Source organism: Metopolophium dirhodum, chromosome 8, assembly GCF_019925205.1.
Source record: "Metopolophium dirhodum isolate CAU chromosome 8, ASM1992520v1, whole genome shotgun sequence".
Taxonomy (NCBI): Eukaryota; Metazoa; Arthropoda; class Insecta; order Hemiptera; family Aphididae; genus Metopolophium; species Metopolophium dirhodum.
The window spans coordinates 18,771,241-18,794,258 of NC_083567.1; the positions used below are offsets into that span (position 1 = coordinate 18,771,241).

At 29.5% G+C, this 23,018-nt stretch overlaps 1 protein-coding gene across 1 annotated transcript; it reads right to left on the reverse strand.

The window, feature by feature from the left end:
* Window positions 1–8,407: 8,407 nt before the first annotated feature.
* LOC132950910 (synaptotagmin-4-like) lies at window positions 8,408–20,784 on the reverse strand. The gene is made up of 9 exons (XM_061022527.1): window positions 20,649–20,784; window positions 13,039–13,298; window positions 12,860–12,969; window positions 11,647–11,763; window positions 10,541–10,757; window positions 10,308–10,466; window positions 10,001–10,127; window positions 9,548–9,741; window positions 8,408–9,371 (listed from the first exon to the last, which is right to left on the reverse strand). Exons 1-9 carry the CDS (start codon window positions 20,719–20,721, stop codon window positions 9,249–9,251), a joined length of 1,380 nt encoding a protein of 459 aa, XP_060878510.1. The 5' UTR covers window positions 20,722–20,784; the 3' UTR covers window positions 8,408–9,248.
* Between the last annotated feature and the right edge of the window lie 2,234 nt (window positions 20,785–23,018).

Here is a 23,018-nt window from a genome sequence, read left to right on the forward strand (position 1 = left end):
TGCAACTGCGTTTATATTTTTTAGCAGTCTTATTTATACGTATTTGATTAGTAATTTATTTTTATTATTATTATTATTTTATAATTCTCTGCACACTTGTGATACATATTTTTATTTAATTTTTCCGAATTGCTGTTGTAAGGAGTCAACAAGTGCGTGCTTAATGCACATTAAGTTTCATGAAACACATTTGCTTCTTTTATGTTGATCATTGTTACTGTTAGTACGGTATATCATGAATAATACATTTCGCTTCACTAATTGGTCCGTCCTATTAGTATTTGTCACCCACATACCAAAAATAACTTATTAAACTTACTCATACAAAATTATATATGTCATCGTTTTATAGTCATACAATTTGACCGAAAAATATCAAAATAAATATTGTCTATTTGTCTTTTAAGAGGCATGCAATATTAATGTTGCATTCTTTATATTTTTATATAATTTTGTTAACATTTTTCATTAATGTGAATTGATTTTTCAGCCAAAAATAAGTAATAGTGAAGTTATTAATGTAAGTATTCAAATGCAATCAATTAGATTAGAAAATAATTTTTGATATGTGTATAATAATGATATAGGTATTAGGTACGTCATTAGAAAATACAAACGATACAAAAATCTATATAGAATATAATAGTGTTGCGGTCATCAAGAACCCTCCACCCTCCAAATTGATCAAAGTATTTTATTTTTCCGACGAGAGTACAGTCTGACAGGCAACTAATTAGTATCAACATATATTGAAATTTTTTAGAGTGTAATAATTACTTACTTAAATTACTAGAATGGAAATTACTAATTTTTCTCCCTTATTAAAATAATAAAAAGTTATTTCATTATTTGGTATAAAATATTGCGCCTTTCTTAAAACACTTTTCTTTGGATAGGTAGGTACTTAAAGATACACGAACAATATAGTCCCACGATTACCTTAATCCTACCTAAATAGGTATACTACCCAAGAATAAAATAATATTACGATTATTGTGTTAACTGCTTCAAACTTTATTATAAAACATCATAATATACACATATTCTAACTGATTTGAATCTTTATTTGTTATTCAAAAAGATACACAATTACGTTTTTTATTTTTATAGACTAAATGATTACTTTAAATATTTTAATGTTTAATTATAAATTATAAAAACCATTAAAAAAAGTATATATTATTCAACAGTTGGGTACACTTATCAGTGAGACAGTCAATAATTAATTGATACAAATGATTATTATTGGTTTTTATTTAATTCCATATAGACTTGTCACTTAGATTAAAATATTGAGCACTGTTGGACGTTTTGGTTAGTCGAAAAAGTTGATTGAAAGATTATTTATATCAGTCTTAGTTAACTGTGGGGAGTTTGAAGTCTGTGTGAAGAGCTTCGTTTCTGAAGAACCAGAGCGCATATGTAATATTGTTCGTAATATTTTGGACTGGAAAACTTGAATTTTTTTTATGAGTTTTGGCGTGATATCTCTAAGTGGGGGAAGCATAAAGTACAAAGGGCCGTAGAATTTGTTAGTAAAGAAGCAGAGAGCATTTCCAACTTAAGGCGGTTTATCAATTGATTAAGAGGGAAATTATTTTAAATCGTTGATATCCTATTGTTGTAGTTAGCGAATTCCAGGATAATTTTTTATCTAGAATAATTCCTAGATATTTTATAGTTGAAGACCAGGAAATATTATCACCATTAAGTTCTAGAATGGGTCGAGTTTTGGGTCGATGAAGTGTGAATACTAATACTGTACTTTTTGATGGGTAGTATATTTTTTAACGTTATAGAGGAAATTAGCGATAATAAACAAACATGTACCTAATTTTGGGTTTATTTTTTTCTCCTACCATTGAGAAATTATGGCTACGCTACTATAATAGTTAGATAGGCTGTTAGATAGCATAGAAATCTTATAGATTCACTGCATTTTAATTAAAATATCGACTACAATTATTTCAGTTTGTTTATCTTGTAATAAAAACAGTTGTCAAGTGCCTATACGTTGAGCAATATTTATCATGAAGATTTGATAATTTCATATTTAGGATATTTTAGATAAGTCAAACTTTTCAATACAATTCACTATGCAGTGTATTTAATTATATATACATAATGTTCATTTTTTTTCAATTACATCACTGCAGTAAATTTACAATCTGTACATTTATATATAAATAAGCAAATAATCAAATATAAAATAATGTGAAAATGTGAAAATGTGATTCAAGACAGAAGTGTGGAAGTCGCCCATTAGTAGCATCCCTATAGTGTTTCAGGGAGAAAATAGGCCGTACACCAAATTTCAGGCGTTTAGACGGGTTGCCTGTCGTTTTTCTCAAGGACAGGGTAATATAGTAAGTACAAGGAGATTTGAGAGATAGTTTAAATCCTTTATGAGTTTTGTTATAAGTAAGATAAGCAAGGTTTATTTAATGTAAAAGGTGTTTATGAAATAAGTCATTAGCACGGCCATGTTAACAAGACCGTGGTCATTAGTAATATACCAGGGAGCTGCAGTTCTATTATTTAGCGTAAACATATTGAACGAAATTCTCAAATGACTGCATGGCTTTAATGTTTAAAGGCTTTTCAGAGACCAAATTTGTATACTAGCTGTAATAGGTGCCGAATAGGTCTTAAAAGATCAGTGTATAATGTATTAATGTGCTCTTTGTTTATGAGGAGAGTTTGTAAAGTCGATGAAGTTGATGAAGTCACGGTTTAAGTGTTTGACGTTTGGCCTTTGAGGTCGGACGAGATGTTTATCAACAATTATTAGTCCAAGGTATTTGGTAATAGCAAACGTTGGGATTTGAGTACCTATCGTTATGTAAGTCGGAAACCATTCTACTGAACTTAATGTGAAAGTAACTCAGGTTGACTTCGAAAGGTAGTCTGAGGTATATCTGAATTAATTTTTATGAACAGCTATTGTATAATATAGACCAAGGGCCGTATTTATAGTCGATGCTTAGGAATAAGTATTACTTAAGCTATTTTTGATAATTTAAAAATAAAATGTTGTGATAATAACTAAAAGCAATGCCTAAGGTAGGTATTGACCAACTGTAATTTAAGTAATACTTTTTATTTTCTTAAGCCAAAGTCTCGAATCTCATTTCAGTTATAAGTATAGCTCAAGTAATACTTATTCTTAAGCATCAACTATAATATGGCCCTAAACGTCCTAATTTAATTATTATTTATTAGTTATTATTAATTATAGTAGGTCTGGTAGAATTATAATTGTACCAACTACCGACCAATATTTGGTGTTTTTGTAGACATGTATAAAATATATTATTGTACATAAGTGATGAGTACCTAACCTATATAGAACACTGAATAATTATACAATATATTTATCATAAAATGATGGATTATTTCCTATGTATATTATATTTTGTGTCAAGTTCTACGAACAAAAACTAATAATAATAAAATAATTATCGCAGTGAGTGAACCGATGCAGATAGTGTAAAAATCTAACAACTTTGTAGCTGTTTATTAATAGCCAGAACGGTGATCCTAATAATTACGTTTATACCATTTTTAATCAAATCAAATCATAACGGAACACAAACTATAATTCTGAAACAAACAGATTACATATGGTCCGAATAAGTAATTTGAGTCGGTCCGTCGTCTTGTAAACATGAAAATTGTAAATTTTTTATAATTTGTACTACCAATATGACGTGTATTATAGAATTATTATTATATTTTTAGTAAAAAAATGAAAACCGTATTTTATATTATTGTATAATACTTTTTCTTTTCAAATTTGGTTTCACTATAATCTACCTACCGATTCAAAATATAATTATTGCTTATCATTTTTCTGACAACTGGTCGAGTTGGTTATAGCTTTTTGATTACACACATTTCCCTTCCCAATTGTACAGCTTTAATAATGTCAACTTTAAAGTAGGCATGTCAAAAATGTAAGATTAGCAATCGTTGAAATGGAAGTCAACCTGTCATCATTTAGGTATATAAAATAAATATAATAATTTTAATTTTAATATTGTTAAGCTGATAGGTTAGGTTAAACTAACCTTGCAAATTTGATGCAAAATTCCTTCAAATATTCTAATCGTGTACTGTACGTTTCCCATTAATACAGTATTGCAGTCAGTCATATAGTTTTCCAGTTCGGCATGCGTGTTGTGGGGGCTCGGGAACCAATTCGGTACTAGCCCACAAACTGTTCATGATAAGCAACATGGTCGTAAAAGTCTATAATTGGTTTAAATCTATGCCACACGTCACTTGCTTACCCATATTATCATATTGTCATTAAATTACTATTACTATACGTCTATACACTACGCTATGCCGGAGGATTTGACGGTCAAAAAGTTACGATCATATCTTATTGTTTATATCCTGGAACTATCTGTTATAAAATGGTAAATACAAAGAAGAATTACAGTCTAAAATGGCAAGTTTTTTTTTTTAAAGTGCAAAATTTGTTTTGAATCTATACCCGAAAAAGCAGAAGTCGTTGTAATGGCTGTAGCACAATAGCTTTTATGAAAAAGTACGAATTCCGTAAACATTAGAATTAGATATATTAACAAAGAATAACGGTTTTAGTTATAAATATTATTCGTGGGTATTTGAAACATTAAAAGTATATTATTATATTCTATTCGCGCAGCAATGACATTTTCAAATGCAATTTTTTTCGTCAAAAATTAACTCAACCAACTGTATTACTATAATGCCTTATACAGTAAAATGAATTACTCTAATAGGAATGATTTCATTAAATGTACTTGGTAATAAGGCTAACAGACTGATTTCGGTCAGAATTGTTTTTTGTAAACTATAATAATATTGTAGACTCGATGAATTCAATTGAACACAATATCCACCCTGATCACCAGATCTATCAGTTTAATTTGTGACTGACCTTACCGTCTAGATAGATAAAATACCACAATAACCTGTAACTAAAAATTGGTACAAAAAAAAACTAAAAATTTTTAGTGGAGACGGAATCGAGGCGACGGCGAACGTTGAAGAAACTGGTTCCCTTCTCCCGCCGGCCCAACGGGGTGTGTGTCAGCGGTCGATTGAACCAATTTCGGGTGCGCACACGACGCGACGTGAAATTAATTGTCGCGGCGCGCGTTGCACTATGAGTATGTGTGTCCTTGGATGCATGTCTTTGTCGGGTGAGCGAATCGAGTGAGAGGAGGAGGGGTGGCAGTGGCAGCGACGTCCGCCGCCGAGAACAGAGTTGTGTTAGATCTCGACGACAGAGGACAATCACCACTAATCCCCACACACCCCCCACCAATGGCCAGCGCACAACCCGTTCTCCGTCGACGCATCAGCGTCGTGTCCGGAGGGAGCCATACGGCCGATTTGACGTTTCGCCGCCGCACCCAGTCCCCGCAGAACCACCGGTGGATCGCGATTATATATAATATGTGCGTTTTCCGGGGTACGACACAGCGGGAGCGCCGCAGACGATTGTTCTGTAAACACCGTTGCGCCAACGCCGTGCGGACGGTGCGCACTCTACCGGTGTAAACGTGAGGCCCACCGTCGTGGTTGGTTGTTTTTTTAGGGTTCCGTACGGTACAGGTGATATAATATTATTATTTCTGTTGCCGCTTTAACAACAAATACTAAAACAGGATGAAATAAATATTTAAGTGGAGCTCCTATACAACAGACGTGATTTTTTTGTAGTTTTTATAGATAATGGTACGGAACCCTTCGTGCGCGAGTCCGACTCGCACTTGGCAGTTGGCCGGATTTTCAGATTTGATTTCATGGCTCTTGTGCGGTAGGTACCGATCGGTACCACTGTTGATACTATTGCAGTACACGTCCTACGTCCTATGACTATTAAATGTATTGTTATCGGTTGTGGAGTTGAGGACTTTTAGCACTTATAAACCTGAAAATATGCACTATGCACTTGTGCGCTAAAAAAACAACCAATAATATTATGCACTTAAAATATTATGCTCTAAAAAAATGTACAACATGACTTTTGGTACTTAAACTATACAATTAATGTGAAAACAAAAATATAAAAAGACAGTTTGAATGGTGTATCTAGTACTAAAATATTTTTAAATTTTCCAAATGTATACATAATACATAATAATATTATGCTCTTAATTTGTCAAAGACCAAGATGTTATTTTACGCTTAAAATTTTTCAATATATGTTCTTATTTGTCCAAACTGACTTTATTAGATCGAAAACTGGAAAAATATGTTCTTATTTTTTCTAATATACTCAAATATATATTTATATGCAATAACGACATAATATGATACAATAATATGCAAAATATAATGTTTCTACCACTCTTAATCAAATCATGACCGATAAACAGAACGCAAACAATAATTTTAAAACAACAGACTACATGGTCCGAATAAGTGATAATTAATAATTTATGTCAGCCCGTCGTCGTGGTGGAACGCAGGCCGCAGAATCACATCCGTCTGTATTTGTCCGTTTGTGAGTTGACGTTTCCTCGACCACGGAGATAAAGAGCAAAACGCCCCTGGCTTACCCAAACTAACTAAACAAACAAAACATAATATAACAGGATACGATTGCATAATTTACATAACAGATATCAATTTCCTCTTCAATTTTGTTACCGTTGATCAACTGCTACAGTACAATAGTAGGTACCAAGTGGCGCAACCAGGAATTTTTCATGGGGGGGGTCTGACAAAATAAACCATCTTAATTTTTATAAACAATATTCTTATGTTTTTATTAACAATACATTTTTTAAATTGTATTATTATTTTAAATATTAAATAAGTACTAAACTAATTAAGAGGATGCTACCCAGGCATGTATGGGTAGCGTCCTCTTAAGACATAATTTTACAATGAAAAATCTAAGCGGCGATTTATTGAAGCTAATACTTCAATTATTACTTCATCTTCTGTAACTGGAACTTCACGGTGTATGTTAAGAACCGCTAATCCATGTAACCTGGTTTCAGAAGTCGAGTTCCTCAAATATGTTTTGATTCGCTTCAGTGAAGAAAATGACCTTTCTGACTCACAAGATGTAACTGGGAGTACAGCAAGGATGTGCAATAAATTATAAATATTTGGATAGAAGTCCTGATTACATATAAGTAACGCATCTAATGCATTCTGAGGTTTAATATTATTTGTATTTAAATATCTGTGCCATAAATCAACCTCAGATACAACTTTTTCATAACTTTCAACATCTTCTTGATAATATTTTACAAGATGATGAAGATCACTTTTAGCGCATGGATTTATCAATACTTGAAAACCAGATATTATGTCTTTATGATTATTGAAACGATCATTTAATTGTTGTATTATAGAATATATAAATCAGATATCTAGAACCATAGTTTACTCTATGTCTAGAACCATGGTCATGATAATAATTATTAAGGTCACAGATAACATGTAAACATGATAGTATTAAATTATTGGTTATTGCACTGTAGCAGTGTAGCCACAACACTACTTAATTGATGTAGTCGAAAAATCAATTTATATTTATAAATTTAATTTTTATTCAAGTTTATTGAGAAAATGAAATTAATTTACTATTATACGTGCCAAGGGGGGGTCCAGACCCGGAGTCCACCCCCCTGGTTGCGCCTCTGGACTACCATGTATTATTGTGACAGTTTGTAAAAACCTATTATTTGACACTAACATTGACCATGAAACACTAGGATTTTTAATTTACCTACTTTAAATAAAAATCACTACTTTGATTTCTAAGACATTGTATAGTATATTTATTATAATAATAATAATAATAATACTAAACTTTTTATAATAATATGTGTTATGTACAACAACAAAACACCAATTGACAAGAAACATTAAATGATTTTTCTTTTAATTTGTACCTAACATTATGTTCAATAGGATATTGTTATAAAAATAATATATCTAAGTACATTAAACTTAGAAAGAAACTTAGAAGAAGCACAAACTAATTAATATAGATAATGCTTTATTGTTTAAAAAACTATTTTTATATTTATTCAACTTATAATATGTACCTATAATACAAATAAAACATGAAATGTTGTAATTATAAATACTATTTCCTTTAACATATTTTTAATTTTAATTATTCTAAGCTATTAATTGTAATATAATTGCTATTAATAAAAAAAAATAATAAAAATGATATTGTAAATATTAGATATGACTACAAAAAATGTATAATAATATTATCAAATAAACAGCTATATAATATATATAATTATGTTATTATTATAATAATAATTGATACTTCCATATTTTTTGTTATTATGCATAATGCATTAATATATTTTGGAGTGTTTAGTAGTATATAGTACCTATATATACTTTTCCACACACATTTATTTTGATGTGTATGTGTATGTGTATGTGTGTTGTGTGTGTGTGTCAGTGTGTGTTTGTGTGTGCGCACGCGCAAGAATTAATCATTCTCTAAACATTTTATAAACGAAAAAATACAGTGGATAAATAATTTATACATCTAGGTATATTATTTGTATTAAATGTTGTTTTATATATATATATAGTGTAATAGCACATTGTGAATATTATGTTGTTTGCATGACTTAGCTTACCTACATTACATCATACCTAGTCTTAACAATAACACTAAATGTTATAAACTCATGCACAAGCTGTTTTATATTAAAAACAAATTAAACAAGATGGATTTTAAAACATGCGATGTTAAATTGGCTGAGAGATAAAAAAAAAATAATAGTAATAAGTTAGACAAAATATGTCGACTGCACATTTACCTTGCCATCTTCAACAATTCGAAATTGTTATATTTTTATTTTCATCTTATCTTATTTGTTCGTTTTTTTTTTCATTTAACACACCCTGTTTGTATTTGTCAATAGTTTGGTTCAAAGGTTTGGCAATAATAAAATAAAACTAAACAGTATGCTTCACATTTTGTGTCGATTCGTGTTTACCAGTAACATGCCCTATGAATGTTTAATTTAACATAACGCCTAAAATGGACATATAAATATAATATATTGGGCCATATTGTCAATTATACGTTTGGACAATGTACAGAGTATATTTTGGAAATGACTATGATAGATTGTTTCCATACATAGAGGTAAACTTTGGTACAAAATGGAAATCAAAACCAAAAATTATAGGAAGAGTATAGATAACATTATTTATTCTTGTTGCAATATCCTTTTTCTTGGTTCGTTGATGGTTCAGACAACCAATTTGTGCCAATCGGCAATTTGCCTTCGCGGTGCATTCATTACTTCTTTCCAGTGACGTTCGGCGGTAACAGATGGATTGTCCGGGTGTCCCATTAAAACTCGTCCGATAATCTAAGAATATTAATATTAATATTATAACTATATACAAAAGTAATAATTTTAAAACTGCATTTTAACCCTTTAAAGTAAAATGTACTAAACATTTATTAAAAAACTGAATTACAAGTGAAAAAAATATATTATTAACCCTATTGGAACAAAATAGATTTTATTTTGAAATAACTTACTTCATTTTTAGTGACTCTGTCGTGATCGAAAACACAAAACTCAATACACACATTATGTAGATCAACAACGGTCGAAGGCAAATCAAACACAAATGATTCATTATAAACAGGGTTCAATGTACGTTTCTTCATGTGAGTCCGTTTCTTTGATATGCGTGTTCCGTCAACTAAGAAATTAATCTTCACAAATGGATCTAAAAATTAAATTATTACATGAAATATATAACCAGAAGTCCAAAATTAATTTTTTAATAAAAGCTGTATAAAACAATTAAAACGAAAACAGTATTTTTAGATTTAATTTGATGCTGAACAATGATAGTATGATTTGATATTTTATAGGTAACAAGTTTTTTTCAACTTACAATTGTGTTACCATAATTTATATTGTATTATATAAAATGGACCAACTTACTAACATAATTTATAATTTATTTTAATTTTAAAACGCACCAGCTAGTCCAGTTAGGTCCATCTTAGGTAAATTTCTAGCCTTCAGCACAACAACTGTTACTCTTCTGGTTGCTGGTTGCCAACATAAAGATACCAATAATTCTCCTCGATTGGCGATTTGTGACTGCTATAAACCAATATATAAAACAATATTGTAATCTTTGTATCAACTTTCAAATAAAAAAAGTCTACCAATTTATTAATAATCCATTTATCAATTATTAATAAAAACTAATTAAAAACGAAATTTGTTGATGTAACGCGATGCGACTGAAATAGTAAATAATAATCTTATCATTGTATATACTTTAACACTGCGAAGTATGATATCCTTTTGAATAGAAATTTGTTCTTTTTCAATTGATTCCAACACATCCTTTTCATTCAGTGTAAAGAAAACTTCACCAATTAGGCTATCTCTGGAGTAACGATCAAAACTCAGTATAGCAAAATGCAATGTCATAGACTAAAATAAAATTGTCTTTTAGTATAGGTAATTTATAAGCAAATAGTAAAACTATAATATTATTATCTTATCACTTGAAGCTTATTAGTTTGAATTCCAAAGAATGTAAAGTCTTCGTCGTATACCGGATTCCTTGTTTTCCTCAATACTCGTGTCTTAACTTTATGCTCCTTATCGGGCAATAACTGCAATTTTACGTAAGGATCGCTAGTGCCAGAATTTTTCTCTTTAGGTGTTAAGTCCATGCATTTGTTTATGTTAACCAGAAGAACCTTTTTGTCTTTTTTGTACCTAAAATATGTTTATTCTTAAAAGTTTTATTAACTTCAATAGCTACTTCCATTTGTTAACCATATAACTTCATTAAACCAAGCTTAAAATATTTTATTTACACAAGTTTTTCACTGTTTTTGTTACATAAAAAAAGTAATTGAAAACAAATCAGGTAGGTACCTACTTTATTTTTATTCATTTAAAATGTTAATATTGCAATTTATAATCAACATTTTCTAGATCTCCTGTATGAATTATTCACAACCAATAATTTAATTTAATTTAAATTATTCTGGTGTTGGTTATATTTTCTTCATTTATTCAAAAGTGTGGATGTTACGTTGTTATAACTCATAATATAATATAGTGCCTTAATTAAAATAAACAAAAAATTTGCTATTATTTTGTTAAAAATATTAGATAATTACTTTTCGAGCAGTAACCGTTAAATAATATAAGTTTTATTAAGATAAAACTATAAAAGGCTCTTAACAAATGTCCCAAATGTATTGCTTATGAATAAGTTTGTGTTATGACCGTGCAGTCAGTAAAACTTTGTATATTATAATAAAATAAATTAATAAAAAAGGATAAAAGATACCTACTTCATTTTTAATTAATATTTTCTTTGACCCTTTAATAATATATTATAATCAATTTTATTAAGTGACTGTTAGCTTTTCATAATAATAACATGAATATATTTTTGAAAGTACACTAACACCATTTTTATTCTTTATGTATAATGGAACTAAGTAAACACTCAATTAAATCTGGTTATAATATGCATTATGTTTTGCTTCAATTAATAACAAAATAAATTGATGCAAAAGTGAAATGGGTTAATAGGTGATGTATTATGCGGTAAAATTCATATAAAATAATTAATACTTGTTGGTAAACTTACCGAAGTTTGAAAAAAAGTACTCCCATTTTACCAGGTGTATCATTTGGGCCAGTTTCGTTTTGTGGCTGATTATTTTTTGATGATAACTTATTATCTGTTTCATTCTCATGGACAACTCTATAAATATAACATATATTATTATAATATTTTAAAATATATATATAATATATATATACATTTAAAACAAAATAAATAGCATATACAGAGTAATAATCACACTGTGCCAAATATTTTCCAACTTCTATTACCTTTTTTCGATGCCACATAACAATTATCAAATGTCAAAACGTAAATAAAAATTTAATTGAATAAAATGTCACCCTAAATTACTGCCACCTTTTTTGAGTTCAAAAATTGACCAGCCCTTTGATCAATCCTGTCAGCATAATTTATATATTATATATTTACAACTATATATAATTATATTACATAAATCAGTAAAAATACTGTCAACGGACAACGATTTATTTACATTCCAACAAGAAGTATTAAAGGCATACAAAATTAAATAAAAAATATTTGATAGCAATAAATGAAACGTTATACTAATGTTATTATTTTATATTTTACCAAAAAGTTTGTAGTACTTCTCAACCATCATACTTCAAAATATATTAGTAGACATGATCAACTAGTTTTTATTTTTAAGTACCTAGGTATAATATTATAGTATATTAATTCAAATCGATAACATTTAGAAGTAAAATGTTCATTTCTATGCTCAAAGACCTTGTAATTTTACTTTGCTTATAAGTTATATAAGTTATAACTTTATAAGATATTATCTATTACGCTTTATGTTGAAGACTTATTTTTTCCCCGCCAATATAAAAGCTTATAAACTAATAATAAACTATCCTTGAAATCGATAAATATTTTCAATCTTTTGTGTGTTTTTCTCCACAAAAACTATATTAATATAACTCAATGTACAAAATATTATGTGTATCGCTAATTTATCTATACTACCTTTATAATTTCATTCTTCTACTAATTTTCAATTTTAAAAGATATTTTTACAGTTAATTTCTGATCCACTCGTGTGTATAATATTAAATTATCTTACAGTTAAACGTAGCAAAGTAAATGTTTTCTATCAATTTACAGATGCACCTAATGTTAATAATTGTATAAATCAGTATAATATTAAATGAGCTATTCCCCTGTTTTCTGAAACAACATTTAAAAAGTAAATAAAAAACATTTATCTTACGACAATGTGTGTGTTGGTGGCTGCACAGTTTTTTGTTCACAGGTTGGGCTTATAGTTGGTGAATGTCTAGACGTTTTCTCTGATCCGGTGGGGCTTATACTTCCATCACCCTTAAAAATCAAATATTAGAATAAGTATATGTAGAATAAATAATACTTCATAAGAATAGGTATTATTACAACAGGGGTTTTGCTGCCTGTAGGACTTGGACTTTTTTTCAAATAATGTGATCCAGTTGGGTTTTTGACGGCCTTGACAGCTGTGGTCGGCTTTCGATGATAAAACGCCAAATGTGGTTCTGATGCTGCAGTAGGGAGTTTGCTTTTGTTTTTGAACCATAACAGTTTTTTCTTTGCGCAAATATGACATGCGATAATCAAAATTCCCAATACCATAACTGCACATCCTCCTGTATACAACATTTCAGTCGTTCCATAATCTGAAATAAAATCATTTTTAAATTAATCAAAACTGTTAGTGATGATAACTAGATACCGTCAAATGGTACAATTTGGGACAGTTTTAAACTTTTTAAAAGTATTTATCTGCAGTACTTGAAAAAAAAAATTCAAAAATGTTAATTTTAACAAAGAATTTGTATATTTATAGAAAATCTTTCGAATTTTTAACGGCCCTCCGGGTTTTGCCTGGTAGCCCGCCGGCTGAATCCGGACCTGCTTACCGATAAAGTTTATGAGGACTGTTTACTGTATAGAATTATAGAAATAGGGAAAACCGTGGAGACGGTTCTCCGTCGTTATCATTTGTGCTTTGGACTGCATTATAACCACAGATTATATGAAATTCATTATAATCTGATTTCATATAATCTGTGTTATAACATTGAGTCCATAGATAATTTTGTGTAGATGATGATACAAAAAAAAAAAGTTGATTATCTCAAATACCGTGCAGCCAAGGCGAATTAATGTAAAATTAATTTTCCTGTCCCAAGTTGAACGCATCGAATGTATTTATATTGTATTTATAGTTGTACCGTTTGACGGTACTAAGTTTGAACAAATGTATACTTCCATAGCCTACTTTGAAAATATACTTCCGTGATTTCTAAATCCCAACACAATTCATACCTACGTCCATTTTGTTGTTTTTCACTATAAACTATATAGTATTTTATTAAATATACCTACGTTTATAATGCTATTTATAATACATTTTGTAATTTCACATTTTAATCAATGTTAAATTATACGGCCGCCAAATAAAAATTCAGAATGTATAATAATGTTATAAAATAAAAGTTCTAGTACCTATATATAAGTAGGTACTATCTGACAAATAATATAATATAAATTTCATTAATATACCAATATTTTACAATTTTACAAATAACTCAAGTTTTAGCTTCTAATAATATTAGCCAGTGAAGATTTATATAAATAAAATTCCAAGTACATTTTAGATTCTGAGCGAAGCGATGAATGTATTGATTTTACAATGAAGTGTGTTTTTTTTATTTTTGTGTCTATCATCACCTTTTAGGACAGTAAAAGTGCTTGGATTTTCTTCAATAGTAACTTTTCTGATAGGAAAGTGAATCTAGTTGGTACTTTGGGGGGTCAAAAGTAAAAATTTCCCAGTAGTTTTCGAAAGCGACGTGAAAAACAAAAGAAAAATTAAGGAAAAACGGGAATTTTTACGCAAAATCTGTTTTCGAGAAAATCGATTTTGGTTTTTGGTGTAACTCTAAAACAAATGACAGTAAGGACATGAAATTTTGACTGAATGTTTAGATTAGCATTTTTTATACACCATAAAATTTACAAAATATTTTGACTCTTTTTGAGCTGTTTACGGCCATTGTCATTTTTCAATTTTTTTTTCTATAAATATCAATAAAATTTTATCTGTTGAGTAAAAAAGCTTGAAAATTTAATAGAAGGCTCCTAGGTTATTGTTTCAAAGGCAGTTATAAAAAAATTAAAAATCCTTAGTCACAGTTTTTAATTATAAGCATTTAAAGTTCAAATTTTGACAAAATACGGAAAAATCACGAAAAATAGCAAATTATTTTGATAAGAATTCATAAAAATTTTTCTTTTTAAATCTAAGATTTGAAAATGTAATATAAGATTACTCATAAGTTTGTCTACCTTTATCAAAAAAAAAATGTCTAGAAGAAACTTAAATTAAATTTTTATGAGCGTCTGAAATTTATATTTTTACAACATTTGATATTTACTCGATTTCTCATGTAACAATTTTCTTATTTTATTGTAATTAAAAAACGAATGACTGTAGATACTTGAAAATTTCACTGAATGTTTATATTAGCATTTTCTATACACCATAAAATGTTGAAAATATTTTGACTCTTTTTGAGCTGTTTACGGACATTGTCAGTTTTCAATTTTTTTAGTTTTTTTTTCTATAAATATCAATAAATTTTTATTTGTTGGGTAAAAAAGCGTGAAAATTTAATATAAGGCTCCTGATATATCGTTCTAATAGCAGTTAAAAAATATTAAAAATACATATGCACAATTTTTTTTTATAAGCATTTAAAGTTCAAATTTTGACAACATTTATCAAATTTATAATTTATCAATTATTTTGTAGTTAAAAATTTATAGCTAAAATTTATAGCTTACTTTTATGGCTAAGGATTGAAAATTTAAAACAAGGCTCCACGTAAATAGGTTATATAGGTATAAATTACTTTATTCACAATAATATCATCAAATATACTTGGTAAAATCATAGGCTGACTGACCGTTTTCGCTCAGAATCGTTTTTCTTATACAATGATATTATATCATTGAATTCAAATTTAACACCATCCATTACAGTGACCCACTTGTAACCTACCGTACAGCAGAGCGACATCCACTTATCCACCTTTTTTATGTTTGTTATGCTGATGTTTATTAAATATAACGTTATAAGAAAATGTGCATGTTAATTTTATTCTGTGGTTTAAACTTCTTTCGGAGATATCAAATTGATAACAAAAATAATCACGGTAGTTGACATTTAAATACTGATAAACGAAAATTATAAAAGTGTCGAAAATTCATCGTATAATAAATAATGATAAAAATAATATAATATTATAATTATTACTTCTTCATATTAAGGCCCACACAAACTTCAGTGGTTAGGTTAGGTTAAATTAGATTAGGTTGATTAAATGTAACCAAGATAATTTACCGCTACAGACGTAGCTGTAGTCTTGTTTTAATTCTGGGATGCTAAAAATCTGTCGTTTTATGTGTCTACCCTCCGTAAAGAAGAGGGTACATTTAAAAACAATCTTAATGAGTTTAATATTGTTCAGTTTAAAATTGACACTATTTAGTGTAATTTTACAGTCGATTACAAACAAATTAATTAATAAAATTATAAAATAAAAACAGAACTTAAATCAAAGACAAACACACATAATTATTGTTAATTATGTAAAAATTATCAAACTATATAAAGTACAATACATATTATATTTACTTAAGCTAAGTAAAGTAAAAAAAGTTCATTTTAATATACCTAGGTAAATCCAATCGCCTAAAAGGTTTCTAGAATTTGAATAAAATAAAAACAAAACGTGCCTGTTGAGCCTAGTTACAGTTTAAATATCGAATGAAACCCAGACTATAAAACTAATAAATAATAATAGTTATTATTTCTGAACAGTTTATAAAGCTAAATTAAACTGTACTGATACCGTTTATACAGGATGTTAATTTAGATTAGTGGATTTTAATTAAAATGTTTTAATTCCGTTGTTATTAAAATTGATAAGGAAATTATTATTTAAGTTCTAAAATAGTATAATTATTTTTGATTTGTGGAAATTATAGCTCAATCACATTCAGTTACAATTGATTGATTAGTGTGCGTGGGGTTGGTGGGCATGTTTTATTGATGAGAAGGGATGCTGTGGTATAGGAGGGATGGCAGAATTGATCAAAGTCTGCGCTACCCTCGAAAGATATATTGTTATGGCTACACATGTTACAATATAATCTTACCCTAGATCTGAATCGTAAAATACAAAATCATAATTTTTAAAAATAATACTTACTGATATTCTTACAATAATTATTAACTTATTTTTAAAATGTTTATTTATGTTTTAGTAATTTATTTTACGTAATAAAAACCCTAATAATGACAACGTATAGACTTTTTAGCAGTTAAACAAATTGGAAAATAAAAAAGGGAGAAAGTTGGTAACCGAGCTGCTGTTCAGAATAGTTAGGTGTCGAGTATAACTCGTAATTATTAAGTAAATCACTGTAACGTATGTGTTCAATTTGATTTCAATGATAATTTATTGTTGACTCATTATATACGAAAAACAATTCTGAGCGAAGACAGTCAGGCTATAATCTATATTAATACGTATATTTTACGATGTATTTATATTGCTAAGTATACTAAAGTAATTTATTTTACTGTTAGTTAGATTGAATTAAAATTTTGTCGAAAAATTACATTTGAAAATGCCATTTTGAGTATAAAATAGTGTAATGATGTACGTTTAAAGTTAAAAAACTAAAATTTTCACATAGGTATTAATACGAATAATATTTTTAAATTACAACAAAATAACTATATTATTAACTATAATATCGTTATTCTTGTTTAAATAATATATGTATTTCAGCCCAAAATTGAACTTGAAATGTCTATAAACATTGTATACATTTTTAACCACAAAATTATCTGTACATTATCGTGATTTTTACGAATTTTGTTAAAATTTGAACTTCAATTTATACTTTAAAAATAAACTGTGCCTTAATATTTTTAAACATTTATAAAAACAACTTAAGAGGGACCTAATATTAAAATTTCAAGCTTTTTGGCACACACAAATTTGTCAATGGACGTTTATAAATAAACGAATTTCAAATTTCAAATTCTATAAATAACTCAAAAAGTTATCAATTATCGTGTTTATAAAATGCCAATATTAAGATTTTGGAAAAATGTGAAGCATCTAAATAAGAGTTTTAGGTGATTCGTTTTAAGTGATTATGTCGAATCCCTGTTTTGCGTCATTGCGTCTATAATATTCCCGTTTTTCCTTAATTTGTATTTGTTTTTTTCCAGTTACTTTTAAAATTACTGTGAATTTATTACTTTTAACCCCCCCTCCCTACAACCGAATTCACCAACTAGGTCCAGTTTTCTATCAGAAAACATACACAGAAAATCGAAGCAATGTTACTGCCCCAAAAGGTAATAAAAAAAAAAAACACAACATTGTGAAATCAATACATTCATTGCTCCGCTCAGAATCTAAAATGTTATGAATAATAAATATATAGGTAGATACCAATATTAAATAATGTAAATTAAAATGTACAAGGCAAGTAAATAAATAATGAACTTTATAAATGTTTAAATTTTTTATAAATTTAGTTAACTTTTAAATGGAACATATTATAATAATAAATAAAATAACGATTAACATCAAATTAAGTTCTGACAAGCAATAGGTACCTATTACCTATTACCTACTCATTTCAAAAATGTCATTAATATAACAACTATCTTGAGGAATTTTAATGATACATTTCCCTAACATTACCATTTTACAATAATTGTATACTGTACATATAAAAATAGTTAAGCAATATTGATTCCGAGTGGAATAATGGAATACAATGAAAAAGATACATTGTTGACGATATTTAAACATCAATATTTATAATATATAAATATATATTGCAAACTGTAATTTTGGAATTCTAAAAAATATTGCAACAACATAATTATTTAATTTTATATAGGTATTTATAAAAAGATTACGCATTATACTAGTATAATACTATAATATACAGACTTCTGATCTAAGTATCCTAATTATCAACAACCTAAGCAAATTTACAAATAATAATAATTATTATTTTTAAAATAAAATATGCAATTTATAAATGTGATTTTACTTGAATTAATATTATTTGTTTGGCACAGGGGATTAAAATTGTTATTTTGAAGTAATTTTGTGTTAACATTTAAACTTTTATAATACCTAACAACGAGTACAAACTTGCCGAAAACGAATAAATCCAACCCTAAGTACCCGTTTTGTAACTATTAATTATACAGTGTTTAGCAATTAGTATGGGTTGGATGTATATAACCTAAACATATGCAATTATTACAATTAGATTAATATTATAATAATATTTAGTAGTTTATTTATTAGTTTAGTATACTACTCGACTTGGCAAAATTAAAATGAGGGGACTCTGTTTATTTTTTAAAAAAAAGTGCGTCCCCATCACTTGTTAAACGTTATTGAGCCGTGGGGGCTAAACCCCCTCACTCCCTAATAAGTACCCCTTTTTAAGTCACATAAAAAAATATGTTTAAGTAATAAAATTAGAAAAAATAAATAAATACAAGTTGACATAACACATAGGTTATAAAAGTAAATAAATTAATAGTTTAATAATAATTAATTTGTATTAACTAATTTATAAATCCGTGGTTATGAAAAAGTTCCTAAGAAAAATGATGATGGTCACTCGCGCATTTCGATACAAATGTAGAATTATGAAGCGAACCGTGCGTTTCCCTTAAAAAATAATATTAGGGGTACACTAAAATTTCTGAAAAATGTGTTGGGGTGTACTCCGTCTCCCTGCGTCCACCCCCAAGTCCTGCACTTATTCCATTTGTAATTCATATAGTATAATATTAGACCGGTGCATATTTCCACATAATTTACATGAAACGTATTAAATCGATAAACTCGTAATAAGTCCCACATTTTCTCAGAATTTCAACAAGTTGTTAAGAATGTTTCATTTATATTATAGAAACATCTAACGTGTTTAGCTACGTTAAATACGTAGAACGTTAAAGTTTGATTTAACTGTAAGGAACTGTTTTACAGCGGTGATATATATTCATTTTAGAAATTTATTTTAGTAGTACCTTGTGAATAATCGAGAAAGTCGAAAATCGAATGAAGAGTAAAGGTTAATCATTGATTTCACGAAAATGTAATTTATAATTTTGTATTCAATATTAATTGAAATACCAGCTTTATTTAAATTAAATTACCACCGGATTGAGAGTATCCGCCTCGTTCCACGAATATCCATTATTCATAAATGTACCTAATTGTATTTAAACCGTGTACTAATTTTCTATATACAGTTACATAATATAATATAATTTCGATGTTTATACGATTTACGTTAATGAAACTAATATTATAATAATATGCATAGGTACACTATAACTATATATTGGGTACCTTTATATAATATTATGTTTCACACCTAAACACCAGCTCAACACCTGTCGTTGAATGATACTAAATCCGGGTAAACATAATAGGTACCTAATAACGTTAACAATCAATGAATATTGGACACCAAATGAAATTTGTAATATTTTCGATGAACATGCACGTCAAAAGCCACTTGACGGGTATAACGATTTCTCTCGGCAAAGTCATCTACTGTATTTTCGTATTCATGTTGTTACTATATCCAGTAGGATATTTACGCGGCGTTTTTCGAGGATTTCGACTATACGACCATAGACTTTATATTTGAGTATAAGGTACGACCTATGACTGCGGCATGCACGGGCGGTGGATGATTTAAATAATATCATTATGATCATAATAATATCCATACAATAATATTACAATCACGCACTATAATTATAACGGAATGATAATAATATCATCATCATCATTATTATTATCATTGATTAAATATACAATATTTAATCAATGTTATTATTATTATTATTATTGTACAACGTGTCGTTGGTTTTTCCCGACGATTGCGCTACTCACTTGCGAACAACACATCGCCGTGTTCGGTTTTCTCGGCCACAGGGTCTTGACTCACGAATCCCGTGGCAGGCATGGCGTACGGACCGGACGAACGCGCGCGGCACAAGTTGCCCAAGAACCGCCGGACGACTGTCGTGTCCCGAGCGCCGCGCCGCGAAGGATGTCGGGCGGGACGGGTCCTGGGCGGTCGGGGCGGCGAGGAGGAGATTCATGGTCGGTCGGGCGGGAACGACGCGGGAGTGGCGAGTTGTTCCGGTGATGGGGGGGGGGGGGGGGGGGGCTCGCTCGATAAAATGAATGATACACGTTTCCCGCTGTATATCGTGCCACCCGCGGACGCCACCGATGCCACCCGCCGTCATCGCGCGCGGACAAGCGCACAACCGACTTTGCCGGAAAAACACACACTTGTTAAGCTCGAAAAGCTTGGACGCGGGCAGTTAGGTTACATGAATCGCGCGTGGAAAATCGTCCGACCGTATGCATATTAATATCATGTGTAAATATGTGATGGAGAAAAAATGTACGACCCCAATTTTTTATTTATCAGGTATACCTATATAGCCCCAAATTATGACCCGAACCTTACCGTGTGCCTATATAATATCACCTAACGGCCAAAACTTTACGCGCTGTACGCGGCGTTTGATATTATAATGACGTGAATAATATTACACTTTATAGTACCTACATAATATATTTTATAAACACAATCGATCTTACACAGGTATCTTATTATATAGCCAGCCATATAGGTCCTTTGATATTTTCTCTTTTCGTCCGTGCACAGAGAGATGCGTAACGAGGCCATATCGCAATAAAAATGTTATCATTTAAACTACCTCGGGTTTCCTCGTTCGCATCTAATTTATTGATATCGGTTTTAATAAAAACTAAAATTGTTTCTTGTCGGTTAATATTGTATTATAATGTATCGTATGACATATAAGCTCTTGTATATATTATAAATTTATAATTAATAATAAAATATCTTCTAGCTTAAGACTTTCTACAGCCATACCGCGCCCACACAGGTAGTCTTTCACATGCACAACACGTTTCATATGCAAATCGTTTTTAAAGTAGAAACTTTTAAAATTATAATGCGCTTTGCGGAATATATAATTGTTCAGGAATCGTTAACACGGTTAAATCTTGAAATGTAAATAAAGTCCTCTATGTTTTTCTCTAATATTTTTGTTTGAAAATAATATTAAGGAAAACGAGTAAGTGCGCGAATAGCGTTAACAGAGTATTCAAGATCCCCAACAAACGTGGTACGTATAAAGTTCGAATACCTACATAATATTATGTTTCAAAAGAAATCGACATAGACATTTTTCAAGCGTACTTGAATGTCAAGACTGAAAAAAACAACACAGCAAAATATATATAACGGGTATAGAATATAATCAAATTATATTGATTATTGGCTTGAAAATGTTACTACGTATAACAAGATAGCAGCGTAGTAGATATTCGCTGTAGCTGCGTATTATTTATAGTTAAACATTGCGACTATATATCACTAGATAGCGATAATAAGGTATAATATTTAGGCCGCACATATATATGGACATAATAATATCGATATCGGCGATTTATATTTAATTTATTTAATGTTCCTATTAATCGCCGCATAGAAGAGTTTTCCAATCGACACATAATATATAGGTAATAACGTAGGTAGAAATCAAACATTACGTCACGGCATCACGCCAAGGTTTGTTGTCCACAAACGCATAGTCGCATGCCAGTCGCAGTCTGTCGCATGCAAGGAACGTGAAGCTGCAAAAACATGATGAAATGAGTGTAGAATTAGTTTTAGAAGTAGGTAGCTATAGTAAAAAAACACGAAATGTGAGAAAGACGGAAAAAATATGTTTTTATATCGGGTTTTACTCGGTGGCGGCACGACCGAGAATTTTAGGGACAATATTACAACAGTGTCCAAGAAAAAAAGTTGGGTGTGTGTGTAGTGGCGCCGGACACATACTTCAGCCGTCTTCAGGTATAGTTAAATTGAACTGCCTTGAAAATTGAGTGGGTGAATGGGTAAGATAATACAGTATATTTCCGAGTCTTTCTGCTATAATGTGATTAAATATAGGAATATGATTAAATTATTTATATTATATAATAAGTTAAGTCTGTTACACATTCGTTTGAAGAGGTGGAAAATTGGAAGGGGTGGGTGGGTCAACCAATCAATTTGAACTGCCAGTTTTAATTAAATTCGGCGCGACTGTGGTTGGGTACTGTCTTATCGGGCAGTGGGTAGTTGTCAGTTTATAACTGACTGACTTTAGAGTGCAACTATACATTTCAGTATCAATATTTTAGGGGTAGATGGGTTGATAAAATTGTACT

Coding starts and splice junctions, on each gene's coding strand:
- LOC132950910 (XM_061022527.1), bottom strand. CDS start 20,721: ATGCCTGCCACGGGATTCGTGAGTCAAGACCCTGTGGCCGAGAAAACC. Junction 11,764..12,859: donor CCACCAACACACACATTGTC/GTAAGATAAATG, acceptor TTATATTTATAG/AGTTGTCCATGAGAATGAAA. Junction 9,742..10,000: donor GGACCTAACTGGACTAGCTG/GTGCGTTTTAAA, acceptor TTTAATTTTTAG/ATCCATTTGTGAAGATTAAT.